The sequence below is a fragment of the Gavialis gangeticus genome, unplaced genomic scaffold, assembly GCF_001723915.1.
Source record: "Gavialis gangeticus isolate Ggan-Ray unplaced genomic scaffold, GavGan_comp1, whole genome shotgun sequence".
Classification (NCBI taxonomy): Eukaryota; Metazoa; Chordata; order Crocodylia; family Gavialidae; genus Gavialis; species Gavialis gangeticus.
Genome location: NW_017729025.1, coordinates 110,075,885 through 110,100,616, shown reverse-complemented (window position 1 = coordinate 110,100,616; position 24,732 = coordinate 110,075,885). Strand labels below are relative to the sequence as shown.

At 43.0% G+C, this 24,732-nt stretch overlaps 1 protein-coding gene across 1 annotated transcript in view; it reads right to left on the bottom strand.

The window, feature by feature from the left end:
• The window catches only part of SLC1A2 (solute carrier family 1 member 2), a 161,318-nt gene that overhangs the window by 16,818 nt on the left and 119,768 nt on the right, over positions 1-24,732 (bottom strand). Inside the window, exons 2-8 of the mRNA XM_019519393.1 lie at positions 22,934-23,073; positions 21,393-21,545; positions 20,405-20,655; positions 16,832-17,000; positions 12,761-12,887; positions 8,314-8,547; positions 1,013-1,207 (exon numbers count right to left, since the gene is read on the bottom strand). Of these exons, the coding sequence (XP_019374938.1) occupies positions 1,013-1,207; positions 8,314-8,547; positions 12,761-12,887; positions 16,832-17,000; positions 20,405-20,655; positions 21,393-21,545; positions 22,934-23,073 (1,269 nt within the window). The remainder of the gene's footprint in view (positions 1-1,012; positions 1,208-8,313; positions 8,548-12,760; positions 12,888-16,831; positions 17,001-20,404; positions 20,656-21,392; positions 21,546-22,933; positions 23,074-24,732) is intronic.

The following is a 24,732-nucleotide window of genomic DNA, read 5'->3' as shown; positions in this document are numbered from 1 at the left end:
CCCCCCCCCCCCATGGGATGTTCCATGTGCCCCGGTATCGCAGTGTTCATGAGCCTTGCTGGTACCTCGAGGTATGTAGAAAAAACATTTTAAGCTGTGTGTGTGTCTGAATCGCTGATTCTCTGAATCAGCATCAAATCTTCAGATTCGGATTCGGCTGAATCAAATCGGGGACAGTGATCCAAATCAACTAATCGAATTACTGTCCCTGATTCAGGCTGAATCCAAATCGAATAGGGCCCACTTTGCACACCCCTAATTTCTACCATGACACTACAGTCTGTAGAGTAGACATGCCCTGGGATAGATAGAATAACAAGGCTTTTAAGAACACTTAAAAAGGACACTATTCTGTACACATAGCTGACACTTTAGCTGGGGCTAGATCATCACGTATATACTACACCAATGCTTATTGTTAATGCAAGGCTATATTCATTTGTGCATCACATGAATTTCTGGGGGGCTGCCTAGAGCCAAAATAAACCCAACACAAGTTTAAAATTATGGAAGGAATTTGTGACAGCATCTTGCAGTTCTCAGGGAAACACTCTGCTGCTTAGTTGTTTGCTAGAATTGATCACTCTCCAGTCATGATCCTTCTCACCATCACCTACTTGCACCCTGAAAATGTCCTGCACATTACCATTATTTCTTTCAATAGCCATAGAAGCAGAAAGGGAAAACAGTGGTAATGCGCTTATTTTGTGTGTCTCTGTCAATTGTGACAAGCATGGACTTTCTAGAGAATGAATGCCACAGACATGACTCAGAACATTCGGCTGGAGCAGTCAATTAATATATTATTGCTCTGGATGGAGAAAAATCTTTTGTGCTTCTGTTTGTACAAATGTTGCTGAATCAGAGTATACAATCTAAATAAAACATGTGCTAAGTGTTCCTTGCAACAATGCTCTAGAGATCCACAGCCATTCAAAAGGCCAAGCCAGTACCAAATCTTCACGGTTCATGATCTTCAGAAAAAATGCCCGCAGAGGTATATAGGACCTACCTCACAGTGACTATCTGCCCACCATCCAACACCACTCCATTCATCTGTGCAATGAAGATGGCAGCCACTGCTTCATAAAGGGCAGTCCCATCCATGTTAATAGTGGCTCCAACAGGAAGGACAAATCTTGTTACCCGTTTATCAATGCCTAGGTTTTCTTCAAGACACCGAAAGGTAACAGGTAATGTACCAGCACTGGAAGAGTGAGCAAATAAATGGAGGAAGAAACAGCTTTATGACACATAATATGCTTGCATGATTCATAGATTCATAGACACTAGGGCCGGAAGGGACGTCAGAAGATCATTGAGTCCAGTCCCCTGCCCCAGGGGCAGGAAGTCAGCAGGGATCACAGGATTTTCAAAGTTGCTGTTCCATTTTTATTCTCTACTCTGCCACAAGCAGCAAAGAGAACAAGATTCAGCATATGCTACTGAATGCTATAGGAAAGACCAATGCTTAATGTAAAGTTTTCGTACTTCATTGCCAGGAAAACATGAACATTGCTATATTTTTCCCTTTTCTTTGCCAATTTTTTCTTGTGCTTCATGCTACATGTGACCAGAAATCTGTCTTCAATTTAAGCCACTTTTGGAGCTAACTGGCAGTCAGACTATGAGTTAGAAAAAGCGAGAGAAATAGGTGCATGTTTGCAAGGGGAAAGAAGTTGTAGATGTGACTTCAATCTAAGTTGTAAATCATTTCTTGACCAGGGGAATTTGGTTGATTTGAATTCAAATAAATATATATTTAAGGGGAAAATTCTTTTTCTTTTCAGCTGTGAAAGTGTTCTTGACAGAGAAACCCAGAGCTACTCTATTATGTGCAATGGAGGGTGGATAAGAGGTACTACCGATATATTCAGTTCTTAGAGCATGGGGTCAGTAGATGATGTGGGTCATGGGTGGAGGGTGGAGATCAGCTCCTTGCATGGATCTCTCCTGTAGAAGTCTGAAACTGAAATAGATTTAGCCAGAAAACTGATCAGAGTTTGCAGGTTCATTTCACAGGTTCCTGTGCCAAGCAGGTCTGCTTAGAACAGTCAAAGGACTTTCCACTAAAGGAATGAATCAGTGGAGTGCATTGGTTCTTTCATTTTTTGTGGCATCACTAAGCTAATTTGGTTGCACCCTGACCAAGAAGCTAGCTCTGAAAAGGGAATGTCAATTTAGGGAATTTTTTGATAAATCAATTGTTCCATAGAGAAGCAGCTGAAGCATGTCCACCTTCATATCTCAAACTGAGTCACTGGCATCTCTCAAAGGCAGTCATGCTTAGTGAACCAATAATGCTGAATGCAGTGTCTAACAAAAATGTCAATTATTGGTTATAATAAAAATAATAAAGGGCTGAACTCACTAAAATGAACTAAAATACTTACCACATTTATATCTCATACCTTGCAACTTTAGAGTGGCTTTAACACATTAATTAATTCACAGAATGAGTCTACATCCATTTTACAGATGGATGTGAAGCCAAGAAAAGAGAAATTAAGTGACTTCTCCAATACTGCACTTGTCAGAGCCTGATTTGAGAAAAGGGGTTTATTAGCCCACACTAATGGGCATGTCTACACGTGCAAATAATGTGAAGCAATAAACTCTGGAGTTTATTGCTCTGGAATTTAATACTCCCAAGTGCACCATTTGAACATGCACCCAGGACCACAGCAGGTTGGATCAGCCTTGGCTGGCAGACAGCTGTTCTCACCTGGCTCAACATACTATGGAAGGGCTGGCTGGGGCATGATGCTGGGGCACAAATTTGTGCCAATACTATGTGCTGCAGTGCACGCCCCTGCCCTTGTGCTTTGCAATGGGAAACATTGTCCCACTGTTCCATATGCTGCACGCAGGGGGCTTGGGGTAGCCATCCCCTGTGCTGAGGCACCCTGGGCCCTGGCCAGCTGGAGACTGGCACATGGAGATGAGGGAGCAGGCCAGCCCAGCGCTGCCTGCTCCCCCGTCTTGAGGCACCCTGAGTCCCAGCCAGGTGGGGAGTGGCTGGCTGGAGCGCAAGGTTCCTCTGCATGGGGGCTCCATGACTGATGGAGATGGGAGAGCAGGCAGTCCTGGGCTGCCTGATCCTCCATCTCTTCATTTGTCCTGGTGCTCGTCTGGTGCTTGTTGTGCCACCTTCTTCCAGGATGTTTTTTTTTCACTACCAGGAAATCCTGGTAACAAATTTTGCCCCAGCACTGGAAATTAGCTGTACTGAGCACTGATTGATGTGCAACTTGTGCGGTTTGTGGCACTTGTCTAGTTTGTGGTACAAACCACATGTTCCTGCATGTCTGGATCCAACTTTTATGTTTTTCTATTTATCATAAGACCTTTCCCTATAATTCAGGAGGCAAACGCATATTTTAATTTATTTTTTAACATAAGTGATTTGACTTCCCTGGAAGCTGAAGCACTTAATCTCTGAAAAATAAGCACAGTAGGTAGAAGCAATACAAAATTCTTCCACTGTTTTAAGAAAGAACCTTAATCCTTGTTCAAAGAAGCATTTGAAGGTCCACCAGCAGTTCAGTCTTTGGCTTCTCAGCTGGCACTCCTAAAGAGAATGCCAGCTGTAATGCTGGTGGTCACTTGGTTATGAATATATGGACTAAGAACCAGGGAGACATGTTATACTGTTTCTTACACAGCCATCAGCTGTCAAATAAGTAAGGTTTTCAGTCAATGCTAATACAGATTAATGAGCTGAAGCAAATCAGAAGTTTCTCATCTGTGAAAATTTGGACTTGTTAAAAATGGAAAAGACAAAATGTTTTGGTCCAAACTAGATGGAAAACAAAGCATTTCATTTCATTTTAAAAGTGTTACTATGATGACACATGGGAGCTGTAATTTGGGTACTGCATGTCCTTATATTCCACTATGGGTTGGGTTTCCTGGACAGATAAAGCTCCCATGATCCATCAGTCTCTGATTTTCCAGAGCTCCTCAATGCACCATAGCTGATGACATATTATGGTAAGTTAGCCTGTAGAGGCATGGAGCACCCAGCCACAGTTTTATGAAGCATCACATTTCTGAATCAAAAAAATTCAGTCCCCTGGTATCCAGCGTTTCAACAAAACCTTACATTTTCTGCAGAGAGTAAGCACTTTTGCAAAATAAAAATATTTAATAGAATACTGACATTTCTATCAATACACAGCTTTGACAGGAATTTTACAGGCAGCTCTAGTGAAAAGCATCTTATCCTGTTACCAAGCTCTGAGTCATCAAGTCCCATATTCCCTTTCTCTATGCACTAACTGAAGGAATGAAAACTCAAGATTCTTATCCAATTTTCTTTATTCTGCCAATTTTGGCTGAAATATGAACAGTGAGATTTGGAATAACTCCTTGCTGTTGACTGGGTAGGGTCTGGTTTCCAAACCTAATCTGTAAAGAGTCCCAGGATATCTGTTATCTCACTTGTTAATAATAGAGAGAGAAATCTTTATTGGGGTCAATGGACATGTGCGCACACACACAAACACACCTTGTGCCTTTCTAACTCTCAGATTAACTAAACAGAACCTGGGCTAACTAATAGTATCATCCTAACATGGATGAAACAGTTGAAAGTGTGCACGAAGAGTGGTCATTGCTCAAGAACACGATCCTCAAAGCACAAAAGACGCCCATTCCTGTGAGGAGGAAAGGTAGCAGAAGGACTGGTAAGCCCTTTTGGCTTAATAGGGATATCATAATCCTCTTGAAAAAGAAGAAAGAGACGTACAAACAATGGAAGCTTGGGACAGTGTATACAACGACAGCCCACACTTGTAGGGAGCAGATTAGAAGGCTAAGGCGGCAACTGAATTTAAACTAGCTACAGAAATCAAGGGCAATAACAAGTCCTTCTTTAGGTATGTAGGGAACAGGAGGAAGACAAGTGGAAACTAAACTCCTGAATGACTATTTTGCTTTAGTATTTCACTGGACTAAGGGGAAAATCATACTAGATAAGTTTAAGAATGGGCATGGTGGGAATGACCGCCTTCCTACTGCTGATATTGAGCTGGTGCATGATCAGATAGAAAAGTTAGCCATCTATAAATCAGCAGGACTGGATGAACTTCACCCAAGAGTGCTGAAGGAGCTGGCTGAAGTCATCTTGGGATGTCTGGCGAAACTCTTCCAAAACTTGTGGCACTCGGGGGAGGTCCCTGAAGATTGGAAGAGGGCCAATGCTGTGCCCATCTTCAAGAAGGGGAGGAGAGAGGACATGTGCAACTATAGACCAATTAGCCTAACTTCTATCCCAGGGAAAATCCTGGAAAAAATCATCAAGGAGTCTATGTGGGATATGTTAGCAAAAGGTAGGATTCTGAATGACAGCATCATGGGCAGGTGTTATCTTACCAATCTCATCTCCTTCTACGACCAGGTAACTCACCACCTGGATAAGAGAGAGGAAGTTGACACTGTATACCTGCACTTCCTAAAGTCCTTTGATTTGGTATCCCATGATGTTCTCATGGAAAAATTGGCTGCAGGGTAGGACCCAGAGAGTTCTAATGAATGGATCTGTCATCCTGGCGAGAAGTGGTCAGTAGAGCTGTGGGAAGCTTTGGTTCCTGATTCAGTTCAGTGGAAATCTGGCCTAATTCGGAGGCAAAATCTCCAAATCTGAATCAAATCAGGAGACCCTTTAATCTCTCCGAATCGAATTGGAACCCTCCAAATTGATTCAGAGAGATATGGAAAGATTCAGCAATTCAGACATAGCTTTAAATGTTTTTTCTACATACCTCAAAGTGTCAGGGGGCTCATTAATGCTGCAACGCTGGGGCGCACGAAGTGTCCCACAGAAGCTGCACTCACTGGCTGCTACAACAGCCATCGGGGCTTCTGGGGGCTCATGGCAGAGCCCCCCATTCAGTGTGTGGCAGTGGGGGGTAGCGGGAATTGCACCTCCCCACCTGGCAGCAGCCAGTGAGTGCGGGATTTAAAAAAAAAAAGAGCTGGGACTCTGGGGCTCAGCAGAGAAGCCAATGAGGGGCTGGGAGAGCGGGAGAGGGATGGGGCCTGTTTGATTCAGAGATTCGACTGATTTGGTGGGGACTGAATCTATTTGGGACAGTGATTCAAATCAATGTCCCCCAAAATCAGCTGAATCTGAATCCGAAGCGAATACTAGCCGCTTCGTACAGGCCTAAAGTAAAATGCTCTATCTGGGGACAAACAATCCCATACTTACAGGCTCAGTGGCACCAAACTGACTAGCACCATGGCTGAAAGGGACCTAGGGGTAATAATGGACCATAGTATGAACATGAGCCATCAGTACAATGCCAGCAGAGCAAACAATACTCTGGCATGCATTAACTGAAGCATCTCAAGCAAAACTGAGCAAGTGATTATTCAGCATTGGTGAGACCACAGCTGGAGGACGGCGTCCAGTTCTGGGTGCCACACTTCAACAAGGATGTGGAAAAGCTTGAGAGAGTCCAGAGAAGAGTCATCCTTATGATCAGAGACTTGCAAAGCAAACCATATGAGGAAAGGCTGAGGGACTTGTTTCTCTTCAGCCTAAAAAAGAGAAGGCTGAGAGGGAACTCTGTAGCAGCTTACCGCTATATCATGAGGATCCATCAAGGGCTCAGCAAACAGCTGTTCACCAGGGCACCCTTGGGGAAAAACCAGGATTAATGGCCACAAAGACCTGGAAGACCATTTCAGGCTTAACACTAGGAAAACTCCTTCACACAGTCAGGGTGTCCAGACTATAGAATAAACTCTCTCCAGCAGTGGTGCAATCATCTACCCTGGAAATCTTCAAGATGGGATTCAATACTGACAAGTGCAGAGTACTGCACTTGGGCAGGAAGAACCGGCAGCATACTTATAGGCTGGGGAACTCCCTTCTCGAAAGTACAGTAGCAGAAAGAGATCTTGGAGTCATTATTGATCCTAATATGAGCATGGGCTGCCAATGTGGGGACGTAGTCAGGAAGGCCAACCGCACCTTGTCATGTATCCACAGATGCATCACAAGCAGGGCCAAGGAGGTGATCCTTCCCCTCTATGTGACACTGGTCAGGTCACAGCTGGAATACTGTGTACAGTTCTGGGCGCTGCACTTTGGGAGGGATGTGGCCAGCATCAAGAGGATCCAGAGGAGGGCCACTCACATGATCTGGGGACAGCTGGGCAGGCCATACGAGGAGAGGCTATGGGACCTGAACCTGTTCAGCCTTTGCAAGAGAAGGCTGAGAGGGGATCTAGTGGCAGTTTGTTAACTTACCGGGGGGACCAGAGGTGAATGGGTGAGACCCTGTTCACCCAAGCGCCTCCCAGAGTAACAAGGAATAACGGCCACAAGCTGATTGAGAGTAGGTTCAGGCTAGACACCAGGAGGTGCTACTTCTCAGTCAGGGAGGGCGGGACGTGGAACCAGCTTCCAAGGGAAGTGGTGCTGGCTCCTACCTTAGGGATCGTTAAAAGAAGGCTTGATTACTACCTAGCTGGGGTCATATGAGCTTAACTTAATGGGGGTCATATGAGCCCAGTATTCATTCTTGCCCATGGCAGGGGGTTGGACTTGATGATCTGCTTGGGTCCCTTCCAACCCTACATTTATGACTCTAAGAGGAAACTAGACAGTCACCTTGCTGGGGTCACCTGACCCCAGGTGCCTTTCCTGCCTAGTACAGGGGGGCTGGACCCCATGATCTTGTGAGGTCCCTTCCAGCCCCTAACATCTATGAATCTATGAAAGAGAAAATGCTGGTGACAACAAAAAACCTTCTACTTCCTCTTCTACCAAGCCTCGTCAAACCTTCTAACTTTTACCAAACCTTCTACTAAGCCTCATCTACCCCATGCTTGAAACATAGCATTACTAATTCTTTTAGAAGCAGCCATATGAATACATATTGATTCTCTTTTGAAAATTGTTGCTAAAGCTTTTAATAATTATGATTTAAAAGTGCCCATGTAGCACTTCCCATCTACTGAGCTTAAAGTGCTTTAGAAAGGTGGGTAAATAGCATTATCACCGTTTTACAGGTGAGGGGATTGGTACAGACTTTATCTGATTTGCAGAAGTTTACACAGTGAGTCAGTGCAGGGAAGAGAATAGAAGACAAGTAGGTCTCTTTACACTCAGTCTGTGGCCACTGGCATGCAGGCCATACTGCCTCCCTTTGAAGTCAGGCAGATATGGTTAATCAACAGTTTTATTTCTCATCAGCATTAATTGTAATATGGTTTTTTTTAGTAAAGATCAGGACTGCTTCTATATAATGTCTAGTAACTCCTAAAAGTGTAAATACAGTGGCATTTCCCATGAAATACCTGGAAGCTGTGCCTAGAGCTGTGATCCATGCCTGGAAAATGCCAGCGAGGAACGAGAAGGGGCTTTTTCTTGTTATCACAAAGTACAGTAATGGCAAGAAGATCCCGCCATGGATGACAAGGCCCACAATCACTGTTACCATGTACATTCCCAGTTGCCTAGCAACCACTTCTAAGTCCTTGATTGCAATGATTTTCCCACAAATGAGGCAGGCAATGCCCAAAGGTGAGTACCTGGAAAATAAAACAAACACAGATAGAATTGATCCTTACAGCATGCAGCCATAAAACCTGTGCTCAAAGGTGGATAAAAATACAGGATTTTCAGGTTGAACCTGTTAAGAGATGAAGAGAGCTCACTAAAAGGATACTGAATTATTGAATGAGGACACCCTACATGCTGTTCTTATACAGTATGAATAAACCTGGTTCATTTAAGTAATACAACGATATCCTATGGCCACAGCCAAAGGTAGTTGCTCAATTTTACTCATTCTCATTGAATTTAACATGCCTTTCTTAAGGAAAGATTCAACTTTCTGGTAATATCCCATCAGAATATATACGTGTTTTGGACCATTACTAAAAAATAGTGGTTTATACACACATACCTGTTACATAGCAGTTTTTATTTGGTTTAGGGCTGAAATATTTGTTGCAGATAAATGACCTGATAAATATAGCCCTTTTTCCATATGAATCTGCCTGCTTTCTGCAAATGTCTCTGTTATATTCATTAAACTATTTGGCTTTCAGACTGTGGATTGATTGTTAATTACGTGCTCTGTTAATTTATTATATGATTAATTACCTGATCATCCTTGATAAGAGGAATGAAATGTAAACAGGAGAATAACAGTAGTACATTGTGGTACTAAACAATTTATTTCTACAGCTCATAAATGACAAAGAGTGAGTATGTAGGAATACTGGAATGTGTGTGTTGGCAGGGAGGGGCATTCATTCACTCCTCTGTCGCACAGCTTGTCACACATCCATTTCAAACAGATTTCACCTTCCTCTCCTTACTTTATAACAGACTTACTGTGGAGGAAAAAATAGCTGTATTTCCAGGTGAAGAGGAAACAATAGAATCTCTTCTGAAGAAATTTGTAGGGACTATATTTTCAAAATTGGCTGGTGATTTGGCATGCCTACATTGACATGACTGCAAAAGATCTGTGATAAAAGGTATGTCCTAAACAATGTCAGAAAATCCAGTTCCTTAAGGTATCTCAAGTTGAGCACGCAGCACCTGAGATGCTGAAAATCACGAGTGACTTTTGAAAACTAGGGCCAATTATTTCTAACTACTGCTCCAGCTGCCGCAGACATAGTCTGTTCTTGCTGAGTGATTTACCAAGGATAATCCCTGTAAAGGGTTAAGCAGTGTCACTCTCAGATGCCAGACCATATTTTACTTTGTTATGGCACTCTGGTATTCAGGAGAGTCTCATGAATCATTGGAACTGCCAGAAAAGACAGAAATTTTTTTATGGACACGTCATAAATAACTAGACAGAATGCCCCTTTGGATAAAGAAGAATGGCATTTGCCTTTATAAACACACAATGCTAATTCTCTTGCCCAGCAACAATTCTCGGCGGAGACGAATAAGAGGTGTTTTTACCATAATTCATTCTCCCTTTTTTAGGACAGAGGAACAAGCAGTTCATCAAAGAAAAACAAATGATTTCTATGGGCTTCTTCAAAGCAGGATGACTGCCCATAATTGCAACACTTAACACAACAGAAGCCTTGAAGCACATGTCTTAGATAATCAATTATGTCTAGCATGGGCTTCTCAGTGCCAATATGTGAAATATTAGTAAATTCAAACTTCTGGACTATTCAAAGCACTATAATCATTGCTTCTAAATACATGCCGCAGGTTATAATAAATATTACAGAGAGTCCTTTTGTTCGCAAAAATAACTACATCTGTTTTCAGAGAGGGGGCAAATTGAATATGAGAAGAAAAATGAGAAAGTGAGAGAATTATTTCATGAACTAGTCTAGGTTTCTTGACAAGTTTCACATTGATATTGCCAGCAGTACACCTTGTACACACCTGAAACCTAAAAGCACCAGTTATTCGTCCATATCCCCTGGGAATTACAGCTATTTAGAACCTCAGAGGGAGGCATAGTTTAGCCCTGTAACTTAAGAAATGATACTTTCATGAGCATCTGGAGTTCAAGGGAAGCATATGCTGCAAAAGTATGGCCTGTTCTGTTCAGCTTAGTACAGAGATGCAAAAAGCCTGAGACAGAAGTGCTTTAAGTTTTACACTTTAAGTGCCCTAGCTTAGGTCAGGAGGGAACAAAACAGACATTCCCATTTCTATGCACGGGGGAAGCAGGGTGCCTCCCAGCAGCTGGGCCACCCCTGATCAGCCAGTCCAGCCCTCTCCCCCGACGCCACCAGTCAGCTTTCAGTGGCAGCCAGGTGGCCCTCCCCACCAGTGTTGTCTGGCTCGAGTTAACGGGTACGGGGTGGAAGGGGGGCAGGGACAGGGCCACATGGCAGGGGCATCTGCTCCCCCACTAATACCATGCTGCATGAAAAACCCCCAAGCCTTGCCGCCTCAGTACTGGTAGGGGGCGCTGCTGCTGCTGCCTGACTCACCACTGATGAAAGGCACAGGCAACAGCTGGGAGGTAGAAGATGTCCCCGCCACATAGGCCTGGCCCCCACTGTGCAGACCCCAGCTGGGGGGAGCGAGGCTGGGGGCTCCAGTCCCCTTCCACCTGCTCTTCCTGAAGCTGAGAGGCAGGGGCTGGTGGGAAGCCAGAGCTGGAGTAAGTGGCCCTGCAGCCTGGCTGAGCAGGGCAGTGAGGGGGGAAAGCCCGCACCACGGGCCTGGCCCCTGCTCTGCAGACCCCAGATGGGGAGGGCTAGGGCCAGGGTGGGGGACTCAGTTGTCCCCCTTACCTGCTCTCCATACTGCTGCCAGCCAGCCTAGGGAGCAGAGACTTTGCTGCCTCAGCTGTGACAGCCCATAGGTGAGGTGGGTTGCAGGGGGGCTGGCCCAGCTCAGCTGGAGCAGATGAGGGGGAAAAGAAGCTAGCCCACCCACCCTGTGAGTGAAGATTAGCGGGGGGCCACAGTGGCTCCTGGGATACTATGGGACTGCAACCTAGCTTGATTCAGGAGGGGTTCTGGGACAGAAGTTCAAGAAAGTGGTCTAAACTAAACTCATTAAATCTGACACCATATCCATCTTAAACTGTGTTAAACTGTTTTGAAACTGGTCTATGTGCAATGAACTTTCATTCTGTTACAGTTTTAGACCAGTTATCGATCACTTATACCAGTTTATGTGTAATTTCTGACCATGGTCTTCTTGCTCTTCACTGCTTATGGCAGACAGTGCATTAGAAATGAGGGACTCCCTGACACAACACACCACACAATAAGCCACTTAAATGCAAAAGAGTGGAGAGCTCTTATCTTGCTTTTCCCATCAGCAGTAGGCAATTTATATCTGTGTCCTTTGCTGGGTTTCTGACTAAAGGGATTCATAGTTTCCTGTCTTCCCTTAGTTGGCAAGTGCATGGCCTAAATGTATGGAAATCAAGAGGTTGCATGCCAAATGCCACAGTGCATGTTCTTTTCTGAAAAGATAATTCTATGTGACATGGATATGTTCAACAATTGTATACAAATAGCTCTGAGAACTTCTCAGCTGCATCTAGAAGATGGAGAAAAAGTCTTAAGAAATGTAAGCAAAGCTTTGACCCTAAATGGGTTGACATACTTCCTTAAAAAGAAACTGGGTTTTGCTATTATGAATGAGCGGGTTTTACACTTCTCTAGTGACGTAGCCGAGTTTAGTATCATTTATTCTGGTACATTTCTAGAATGCGGTCTGCATGCGGACTTTTTGCAGGCTAAGGAAGAAGACTTTTGTACATTAGTGCAAACAGTTGGGTTCTCATTTTGATGGAATGTACATTTCTGGTAAGCCAGTCTTGCTGTAAAACACTGTAAATAGAGCATCTCCCTTGACTACTCTGTAATTATACCTCCTAGTTAATAGCCTGTTATTATGCTAACCTCACAGGAAGATTTTGATGTTATTATGTTTTGAGGGCTTGTTTAGTTAGTAGGTTGTTTTTTAATGTAATGAACCTCTATAACAAAGGTGACATTTTTATGCAGGCGGTAAACCACTCTTAAACTATATGACTTGGAGTCCCCTAGGCAGAAAATGACAGCAGGCCTGCCATCTTTTGAGATGTTTCAAAACAAGATTTAATTACCTCCCACCAAACAGAAACACCCCTATTCCAGCTGTCCCATCCTTGTCATAGCTTTAAAAAGCAACCCAGTGAGCAGAAATACCTAATTGGATGGATTAAAAATAAAGAATGACATGTATAGAATATGGACATCTGTGGCCTGTGTACTTTTTGTATGCTAGGAATTCTGTCCTCAGACTTACCACATGATCATAGTCACTAGTTTCATTACAATCTCATTCAGGATGTTGAAAAAGTCCACCATCATCTTGGCTTGTTCTCCCATCTTCCCCATAACAATGCCAAAAGCAATGAAGAACCCTATTAGACCTGTTGGAGGAATCACACTCCCTGTTAGAAGGCATGTTGGGTTTTTTTGTCTAAGTCACTGTAGCTGTGTCAGCTTGTTGCGAATACAAAGTAATTCAACTTTTGAGACAGTTGTATTAGGTTTCAGGCTTGGAATGCCTTAAAGTGACTTGCTCTAAGCTTCCAGAAGGGAAAACATGAATAATTCTTTATTCATTGGTCCTTATTAAACTGACAATAAAGACTAGGGTTTTTTGTTTGGGTTTTTTTGGGGCGGGGGGACAGTTAAATTATGCATTTTGTAGCATTTAGACCAGGGATCAATTAATCAATAATACATTTACAGGACTGGATTCAATTTCAGTTTGAAATCGTGATGCTGTGGTCCCAGTGACCTTTTTGGTGTGATGTAAAGGATGTGTACATGTATCTATGTATACATAGATAGCAGAGATTTCTTGGATGCCTGGTTGAAACCCCAGAGTGCATGTATCACTGTGCTCTGACTTTTTTCTTTAGTTGCTACAACAGCTTTCATAGATTAGAATCAATTGTGCCAAGTTAAAGCAGATCTAAGGCAGCTCTAACTTATGTAGAAGACACTCAAAAAATACTTGGAGATGCAAAGATAATTCTTCTTCCACCCCTTCTCCCCCAAGACACATGCAACATTCTCACGCAAGCATAACTCAGTCACAATGGAGTTCTTTCCCTATGCAAAAAGAGAGAGAGAGATTAACAATGAATGTTTTCCTACTAAATGCAGTAGGAACAGTGTTTCTCTACCTTTTAAGTAGCAAGTACCCCCTAAGTTCTGAAAACTTTAAGTACCCCAACACTCAATTTTCCAGGGGATTTTATATTTACAGACTAATGCATGCCATATGTTGGAAGAAGGGCAATGTATATAAGGCCGTGATATGACAGATGTCTGATCTGGTGTGAGTAGGGTTGCCACATTTTACACCAGGGGTGCACAACTCAAGTATGTACCTGGGCTACATGTGATGTTGGCCAAAGCTAGGAGGGCTGAACCAACCAAAGAGTTGGCCAAAGCTAGGCAGGCTTTGTGCAGCATGCCAAATTATTACTGGGCAATTTAAAGCACTGCACAATGTGTGGCGCACTAAATTTTTTGCTATAGTTTTGAGAGGAGGAAGGGGCAAGAGAGAGAGGAAAAAAGGGTGAGAGAGAGAGGGTATTGGGGTACCCATGTACCCCCTGCCTTTATCTCACGTACCCCCAGGGGTACGCGTACCACAGGTTGAGAAACTATGCGGTAGGATAAGGCCTTAAAATGAAAAAACTACTATTATTATTTCAAATGAATGGAGGACACTCTTCAAGTATTAAAAAAGAAGGAAAAAAAGAAAGATGAGAATCAACTTAGTGAATGAGGATGCTAGGGGCTATTTATATATATAGTTCCCAGCTGAGTTCACACACTTTCAAAATGCTGAACTCATATTACCTCTCATAGTTCAATCTCCTGAGGACTAAAGAGCTACAGAATTTCCTATTAGTGTCAATATATAAGCCTAAATATGCCTTTTTGCCTCTTGGCCCCTGAAAATTGCTAGATAGCAAAGCTAAGTGCTGACGAGCAGTGCCCCAAAGTTTATATTATATATATTTCTCTCTCTCTCTCTTTTTTCCCCCACCCAACTCTCTCTCTCTCTCTCTCTCATATAATTTGGGGGGTATTGCTCTTCAGCACTTAGCTTTTCTACCCAGCAGTTTTCAGGGCCAAGAGGCATATTTAGGATTATATTTTGACACTAATAGGAAATTCTGTAGCTTTTCAGTCCTCGGGAGATTGAACTATGAGAGCAAATATGAGTTCAGCATTTTGAAAGTGTGTGAACTCAGCTGGGAACTTCCCCATATCAAAAACGCAAGTAATTCCGATCTGGAAATAAAATCAGGAAAGGAGGATTTCAGATTCTAATGCACAGTGAAATGACTGGCTGTCAAATTCTTTCATTGTACTTAAGAAGAAAAATGAGCTTGACCATTAATCTACTCATTAGTAGGATGGTGAGAGATGTTTTACTGAGTTGTGCCACAGTTGCACAGAAGGGGATCAAAGTGTGTATGTGGGGGAGTGCATCTACATGTGCAATTAATGCAACATGATAAACACCAGAGCAGCTTGTGCCACAGCACACTGCTCCTAGGCACAGCATCTACACGTGCACATGGGACAGCAGCATTTTGAGCCAGGGGTGGAGCAGACCTGGGCTGGCAGCAGGCTTGAGAGGTCAGTCTCTGGCTCTGGGTGGTGGCATCAGGTGGAAGAGGGGCTAGCTAGTGCCATAGTGGTGTCCCAGTCACCATTCACACGTTAAAGCGCAGCAAATGACTCTGCTGTTAGATATTACTGACCCTGGCAGTACTACCTTACAGTGGAGTTAGTTAATACACTGAGCTCTAATACTGGTACTCTTGTAGGCGGTGACACTTTATTGTGAAGCTAATTAGTATGTGTGGTGTACAGTATGGAGGAATATATTATGGAAAAACTTGAATAGTTATAGACCAAGTAACTTCCTGGAATCCAAACTGTGTGTCAGATAACATTAGTTCATGGCTTTGTTCTGTTAATTCCAAACTGGGGGCTGCATTACTCATAGCATTCAATTTTGTTTTCGTTTGCCCTGTTTTTACAATTTAGAGGTCAATTCCCCCCCAACACACACACACACACACCACACACACACACACCACACACACACACACACACACACACACACACACACACACACACACACACACACACACACACACACACAGTCATTTCTCATATGAAAAAGCTCTGCAATATTTTACAGTTATGGACCAAACCACATTAGCGATGCTTGTGGGCCATTACAATAGTAGATTCATTTCCTTCTGTTTCAGTAATTAGTTTGCCTTTAGGTCCCTTTTGCTGTTAATTATATTGTCAGCAGTATACAGTTTTCCCCATTCTAGCACCAAATCTAATGAGTCCAAACTGTCTTTTAAATGTTTTTAATATATAAGTAAGTAGTAGCATAACCATTTCATTGTGAACATTCTGCCTCAGACTAACATATAAGATAATGTGAGGGTGTGCATTAGAATAGTACAAGTTTAGGGACAGAGTATTTGGATGACAAGCAATTGAATTGAGAGAAGGACTTTCAGTTCAGGCCCTGTATCAGATAACAGGACTGTATGCCTGAGTGTACAAGAGTAAGTAGGTTCAGCATGCCCACCCATGGTCCTTCATCCCAGAGCAGGTGCACAGGGATGAGTGTGTAGTGAGTGGAACCCTTGTTTCCACATCCTCTTGCTGGCCTATACAGATAAGGGAGCACAGTAGGGGAGGCTCATTATATGCTGCTGGGAAAGGTCAGCATCAAAGACAAAACTGGGAGGGAACTGTGACTCAGAGATGTGGCAAGTCTTTAGGGGATTTTTTTTTTATGTGCAGTGCAGTTTACACACCACCTCTTGCTCAGGACTTAAGTCATAATATAACACAATGTGCCCAAAGAAAGCACTGGAAACCCAACCCAGTTAGCTTCAGGTCTTCATGGAATAGGTGAATCTGGGGAAACATCTGTTTAATCAATGGAAACCAACGGTGGCCTGGATAGTCCACCTCTTTCTGGATTGATAAAATATTTGGGGCACTTCTATAGTATATCAAATAAATAATAATAGCAGATTCCTTTCAGTCCTTGGCTTTTCTACAGGTTGTCAACTAGTGGTAATTCTGGTGTTTGCTTCTGTGGTATAGACACATGTCCACCATGAGACTCATCTCACAGAGGCCAACAAGCAGTCAGGTGGTGGTAACAACTTCAGGTTATCTCCTGGCTAGGTCAAATTTTGACTTAAGAGCAGCAAAAATGCCCTCACTCCCAATTACTTCCAGACTGTGACTGAAAACCAAGAGCAGGTATATTATATATTATGATAAAAAAAAGTTTCGCTACCTAAGACATTCATTCCATCCTTAAATTCAAGCCCCTTCTTAATGACCAGCTGTTCTTCTGGTGTGGTTTCACTCACTGTCTCATTCACCATAGCAAAGACAGAGTCAGTGACATTAGAGGGTTCTTCAATTGGTGGTGGCACCAGTACTTTCTTAGTGACTGTTTGGATCTGAAGGTATTGAAAAAAAAAAAGCAGAATAAGAACAGAATCAGAACAGGTTTTAATCCATTGTGAAAACTAGGGAACAATAATAAAAACTCATCTTAACTGCACATTCCAAACAGCCTTAGGGAACATTTTTTTTTTAAACACAGCCTCTATTCTGTCATCTAAAAATAGGCCAGTTTTTACTAGTTCCAAGTGAAAGGATGTAACATTACATTGTGCTGCAAGAGTTTGGCTGCACTGCTTCTGGATAAAGAGATAGTCGCAGGCCACCTCCTGAATCAAAAGTGGCATAGTTGTGTTCATCTAGGACTGCATCCAGGCCACTAATTAGCTTTCTTTGTGGATTGGAAAACAGCATAATCCCAGCTGTGCTAGTAATTAGCCTGTCCACAGTGCCACATTATGGTGGCTACATTCACCCAAACTGGAAATGGCATGAACTACAACTGGTTCTGAGTTCTGGAAGAACTATCCAGGGTTGTGTCCTGGATTTTGCTCCCAAAAAGTGGGATACAGAGCCACCCCTACACTTAGATCTGCACATTGTTGAGGGGGTGGGAAATCATGGCTTTACTGTGATGGATTCACAGACTTTTGGTCTTTTAGAAAGAAACATTCTCTAAATATAGAGGAGGAAAAAAAGGGCACCCAAAGGAAAAACATCACAGATGATGCATGAGAATCTCTTCAGTGGTCCTGACCCTGGCCCACATTCCTCCTACTTTCAATTTTTTTCAGATTTTATTTTTATCTTGGGAATTTTATCATCCTGTATTTTCTGTGTGTGGTGTCAGAGCAGAGCCATAGACATTCTGAGTACTCACAACCCCTGGGGGAGCGAATGAAAGTTGAAGAACCTCATAATTTCTCAGGATAAAGACTCATAATTCTAGTGATGGTGAGCCAAGATCAAAGTTCAGGTTCAGATAAGCACTTTGAAAATAAAGGTGCTTGACTGGCCCTTACGGTTGTCATTCTATATCAGATATTTAGAAGGGACAATTAATTGATTTAAATTGACAGTCTACGGGTGGGTGAGTTTCATATGCAAAATAAGGCTTGCAAATCAATCTTTTAAACCCCAAAATTATTCAAGAAGCTCACATTCCTCCAAGCTCATCCAGGTTCAGCTCTTCAAACAACCCCAATTTAACATACAACCTGAGTTTGTGGCATACAACCTTTCCTACCATCTACAAGACAGAAAGGGGAACTGTAGCTCCCCCTTATGGATCATGATAGCACAACAGTGTGCCATTAATATTTCAAAATAGTTCCAAAATACTGGGCTAGAGTTCTGCAAAACAATCCCTTCAGCTCCAGAGACCATACTATCCCAAGACTGCTTGGAAGTTTTAAACGGCCACAGATGTAGTCCTGACAAACACAGGAAAAAAAGGCAGCTATTGACACCCCCTGAACCAGGCCATTCATTCCTTTTGTGTCCATCACAGCAATGAATGTTGGTGTCAATGGTGTTAGAGGTGCAGATTTTAAATGAAGTGGTGGAACCTGCAATAAGTACTCTTTCTTCATGGGCCCCCCAGGGGGAGATCAAGCGAGTTGCTCAAGATCCCACAGGATGTCATTGGTAGGCAGGGAATGGAGGTCTTCCAAGTTAGCACCTTTACAACTAGGTCATACTTCCTCACCACCAAAACCAGGTGAGGATAAGAAAGAATTCCAACCTTCCTAGTAACCAAGAGGAAAGAGAAATTAAATTTCTAACCCAATTCAGCAAGCAGCATATGAGGAGCTAAGGCTAAGAAGTAGTGGGTATTTCATTTGGAAAGGGGTATGACTTAGTAATGGGAATGTGGCTTTTGTAGCAGAAGCTGTGGTTGGCCAGACTGAATGTGTGAAGAGTTAAAACTCATTTGGGCCTTCATGAAAAGCTCCCTGAACTTTCTGGGAGTCTGCCCATTGACTTCTATAGTCTTTGGATTGGATCCATAAAGTGTAAAGCTAAGAAAAGATCAGTGGAAGAACAGGCCATATCTAGTGAAGTGAACTGCATTTACTACATTGCATTTACCACATGTGTATTACACATATTGAGAGAGGCAGCCAAATGACCTGACAGATATTAGTGGCCTGATTCTTCTTGTTCTCTCTTTCCAACTCATTCCTTGCTCCTACCTATGAATATTCAAACAATCTGCTACAGATTAAAGTACTATTTAGTCTCTCTTTCATGATACAAAATAGCACAGAAGGAGAGAAATAAAACCCCACTTGCTTTATGAAAACACTTTCAATTTTTCAATTAAAGCATTTGTGATGTTCAGCCAGCCATGGTCTGGCCACACGATGTTCTCATGATGGTTTGGAAATATTCTGAACATTCTTTTTATAAACCCCCAAAGACTGTGGGTTTTTATGTGAAAATCCAGGGAAGAAACAAAATTATCCAAGTCTTTTAACAGTTTCAAGCTTTCCAAGCCGCACCCAACCCCCTACTCTGCTCAGTTCTCTTGCCTCTAGCTACAACTCCAGATACCAGACAATGCCAGATGAACCCATTTCAAAACATTTAAGAAGGGGTTTGGCAACACATCTTGTTTGGTTCAACAAAAATAGTTAGCATGATTGCCAAACAATTTAGCTTTAGGAAAAAGCTGCTCACATTTAAAAAAAATATGTATTGAGAGAGAAACTGGGAAGTTTGTGTTCCTTGCAAACATTTCTTTTACCCCTTTAAAAATCATGTTAATTTAGTGTAGATGAAAAGTTATTATACCAAAGCTTTTAACTGGGAAATGTAACTAGAGTGTAGGTCTTTACCAGCTACCATTAAAATATACCTCCAATCTGACCAAGTGGCACCACCTCTGTGGTGATTTGACCATTTGGTTGTATTGTCTAAGCAGTCCTCTATTTTCCTGAGCAGCAAGCAGGTACATTGTATATGGTAGTAGGTTTTGCTGTATATGGTGGTAGGTTTTGTGATGCAGACCCATGTCCATTGGGAACTAGCCTGAGACCACAAGCACATTTTACATAATGCACTGGACATATATCAATCCAGTCACCCACAACCTGACCCAAACTGAAATTCAAACTGGCAGGCTAGAGGCAAGAGGTTTCCAAACCAATCAGCTAGCCAGCCCTCCACAGGCAAATCTCAACAGCATTATATTCTGTTCCTAAAAGCTTAATAAAATGACAAGGAAACAGGTTTTAAATTTGAAATAGATTAAAAAAAAAAAAAGCTGTACCTTTAAAACAGGTGGCACACTATTTTCCTTCTTTGCTTAACTGCCAAAGACCAAAGGCCTGTATTTTCTTCATCACTCATTTGTTGCCATTCCCAAAGTGAAAGACAGAACCCTGAATGTGTATCTTGCCAGGTTAAAAGGTCTTCACCTTTAAAAAAAAATGTTGCAAAGAATAGATATTTTTACCTGCTGGAAGCATGCTTGGACTAGATTTTCAGGGAACAGATTTCGAATAAGATCCAAGAAAGCATCCAAACTGGACACTTCATCATTCTTCTTTCCTTCTCCCAGCTGCTTCTTGAGTTTGGGATTCCCTGGGTGAATGGCTAAAACCAGAATGACACCCAGCACAGCAGCAATGATAGTAGTAGACATGTAGTAGACCATGGCTCTCGTGCCCAATCGGCCACTAGCTTTAGCATCCAAACCAGACAGTCCTATGTTTAAAAAGAAGACAAGAAAAGAACACAAAACAAAAAAAAGTCCAATAGGACTAGATATTATACCATTCACTAAATTATCACAGAACATCCTGTTGAATCTGCTTATGGCTCTTGCCACGAGATTTCTTGTGATATTTTCCTTCCCAGAGGAATTTCTCATAGGATATATAGGGGGTATCCTGAAGACCCTCCATTTTTGCTCCTGTGCAAATACTTGCTCAAAGCCCCAGCTACATAAAGAGAACTGGTCAAAAATGACATTCAACCCCACAGATGCTGTTGAGAGATATGAATCGTATTCTTTAAGGCAAGAAAAAACCCTGTAGAGATGTAGAGAGATGGCACCATATCAGCATTTTGGCACTGATTCCTAAACAGTTGGTCATTTCAAGTGTGACACCACACTTTAGAGCAGGCTATCCTTTCCAAAGCTGTACTGTCAGTCAGACAAATCCTACTTTAGGAGTGGATGCGACAGTATAAAAGTAAAATGGTGACATTCAGAAGAGCAGACCATGTTTGTCTAGACATAACCTGTTTGGACCTCAACCTATGATAACACAGTGTATCAGAATAGAGATGGCCTTGCCGTATGAAATCTAAATACATTATCACCATCTGCAAAAGACTCACTGCCATCACACCATTATTATTTTTTTCCTTCTTAGAAAAATGATCCATGTGGCATCTTTAACAAGCATCTTAAATTGCTTATTGTTAATAGTTCTCACCTGTGATTAAACTGGAAATAATTAAAGGAAGGATCAGCATTTTTAGCATCCTCATAAGGATATCTCCTGGGAAAGCAATTAGCATGATAATGTCAGGGTCAATAGGAGTTGCCAGGCGAAGAAGCCCCCCACACAGTGCACCCAAAATGACACCTGGGAGGAGAATAAGAAAGAAGGGGTGGGGAAGGGAAATAAACCAGAATCACTTTTTCATTACCCAGAAGAACAACCTTGAATTAAAAATGGTTTCAGAATGTGACTGACCCTAAAACATTCTGTGCAATATTTTGCTCCTACACAGTATCTGATGCCCTGATGTTCCTGATGCCCTCTTTTATTTTGTAAAATGTACCTAAGTCTCACTACACTCTGAGAGATGCATGTTTAATTCATATCATCATCATATAACTCTAATTTCTTAAAGAAGTCCTGGCAGAGAAGGCAGCTCAGGAAAAGGTCCTATCGGAAAACAAGCAAGATCTTGTGATGAAGTTGCATTTAATATTTTTTACCAGTGAAAGGAATAACAACATTGCTTTCTCTGCCTAGATTGTTATTAGTATCCAATTCATAGAAAGATAAAATTGGAACAGAAAAAAACTATTAGATTATTCCCTGCCAGGAACAGTGCCTTGAGCAGCAAAGTACTGTACATCACAAGAAGCTCTGAATTGTGTTTCAGTGCTACTGTTCAGTAAGTTATGGTTCTTTGCTTGTATAAAGTTGATTCAATAGGGAATAAATGTATTTTTATAATTGTTTGTGATGGTCTCGGGAAAGTACATCGGACATCTTCTAAGGAATGGTTCAAGCCAAAACTCCATGTCCAAATCTCTCAACTGTAGGAGGGTTGAAGATTTGATAATGTTGGCATGGAGGTAAATTTTGCAGATCAGAACCAGCTGTACTTTATCTTAAAGCTGGTCTATCAAGCTGTAGCAATACAGAAAAGGTCTGTGAATTTGCTGCATTTGGCTGTTAGGCTTACAGTGGGAAAAAAGGACTGGGCATGAACCACAATGAACCACAATTAAATGTCAAACTGTTCCATATTTGGAAGCTGTTAAAACCAGAAGGCAGTTTTCAGAGCTAGATTATTGATCCCAGGCATTGTGACCAGAGAGAGGCAGAAGCTCAGTTCTCCAGAAAAAATAAGAGAAAGAAGGTGTATACTGAGATGTGAAAGGCTCAGGTAAAGGAGGCTTTCAGATTTGGCCTTTTAAAGAAACAAAAAGAAAAAGATCAATTTATTTAAAGCTGCCAAATGGAATCCATTTCCCTGAGCTAAGAAATGAACTCTTATTTTACCCACAAGCCAGAGAGTACATGAAGATCAACAGTGCAGGTTTCCCCGCTACTGTGCAAATAATGTGCTCCACACTTGAAGTAAGGGGACCTGGCATACTGGTGTTCCATTCACTTCTTGGCTGTTCAGCTGGGGCTACCAAGTTTTCTGTAGCTGAACAAAGATATAGACTGTTCAACTACTGGACAAATAGAGAAGCATACCTAGTGTGCAAATAAAACAGGATATATCTTACCAGCTACAGTAAGAGACAGAAGAAGGTTTTTTCGGAGAGACTGACAGAATCGTATGTGCAACTGCTTGGGTCTTGGTTCCACTGGGCTCAGGTGGCTCTCATGCATCCGCACTTCAACTTGCTTAGGCATATTGCTGGCACTGGAATAAAAATGAATTTACTGATAAGCATCTAGAGAGTACAAGGTGTTGCAAATTAAAGAAAACAGTTCAACCTTAGATTTACAACTATCCCATGTGATTGGAAAATCTGATACCGATCCTAGCCCTTCCCAAAAGGCATAAAAATCTTCAGTTGAAGTGATAGTCTTGTCATACATGGGCAAACACACAGCAGCTACTGTGGTGTTAATCCACAATGGGTGTGTCGACACGAGATGGTTTACTGCACAGTAAAGTGTCACTGCCTACATGTGTGCATAGTTACTATGTAGTAAATTAGTCTACTGTGCAGTTAGCTACTGTCTGTAAGTACAGTTAGTAAACTAACTGTGCAGTAGATACTGTGCAGTAATATTCATATACGTGCTAACTGGGAGCAGATTTGCTCCCAGTCAGCCTAGGCAGCAGGAAGCTGCAGGGGACAGGGAGCTCTCTGGCCCCAGTCCTGGTGCTTCTCAGGTCCCCAGCTTCCCCCACGAGCTGGGAGCCAATCAGCGCCAGGAATGGGGAGCTCTCTGGCCTCTGTCCCAGCTCCTGGCATGGAGATGGAAGCTGTGGAGCAGCTTCGCACAATGCGGTGCTGCTCCGGGTCACAGATAAAGGCTGGATTCTCAGCCTCCACCTGCTCCCTGGAGCCATCCAGCTCTGTGCCAAGGAGGGCAGCTGCTGGTAAGCCCCATGCCCCCCCCACACATATACACACACCTTGCAAGAGGCTCTCTGGCACCTGCCCCACATCCGGAACAGCTCCCAGCAACCCCCTGCCTGGCAGGAGGCTTGCTGGGAGCTATGTGTCCTGCTGGGCATGGGGCCAGGAAACAGCTGCTGCTACAGCCAGCAGAGCTTTCCTGGTCCCGTGCCCACTGAGACCAACCCCATGCCCTTTGTCAGGCCCTGAGCTAGTACCAGGGGACTCTGGAGCTCCCCCTGGTTGCTGAAGGGGTGCAGATCAGGGCAGAAGCAGCTCTGTACCAGCCTGCTCCCATTGGACACATCCAGATGAGCGCAGATATGCAGTAAGTGAAGCCACAGACCTGTTTGCAGTGGTACACACTGTACATGCAGGCATTCCCTGCGCTACCTTGCAACATGGGGGGGGAGGGGTTTAACCCTGGAAGACCCCAGGCTCAAAAAACCCCATGCCTTAAAAAAGCAAATCGGCATACATGGTGGCAGCGTGCACTGCCCCAAACCAGGGCCTGGCCAACCGGACCCACACTCCGGCTGACAGCCAGACTCTCAGCTGCAGGACCACCATGGCTGCAGTTCCCCAAGGCCCCCAGGATCCCAGGTAAGGCTGCTGGAGCCAACTGAGTTGCTGGCCCCAGCCTCCCCTACCCCACCTGGGGTAATTTGCCCCATGCCAAGGTGTGCCACTGCTACTTATTCCCCAGGGAAACAAATGGCAGCACTCATCTGGACACAGCCATTGTGAGCAAATCTGCTTCCAAGAGGGAGCACAAGTATGTGCTGTACTGTGAATTAATAGCACATGTAGCTCCATCCAGTGAGGAGAGTGAAGCCAAAATTTTAGGTCAGATGCTCTATCATGTGTGTCCCGGGGGGATGAACCAAGCCCCAGTGTCACGGTGGGCCGGGGTGGCTATTGACTACGAAAACAGGCGGGATTCTTGGCGA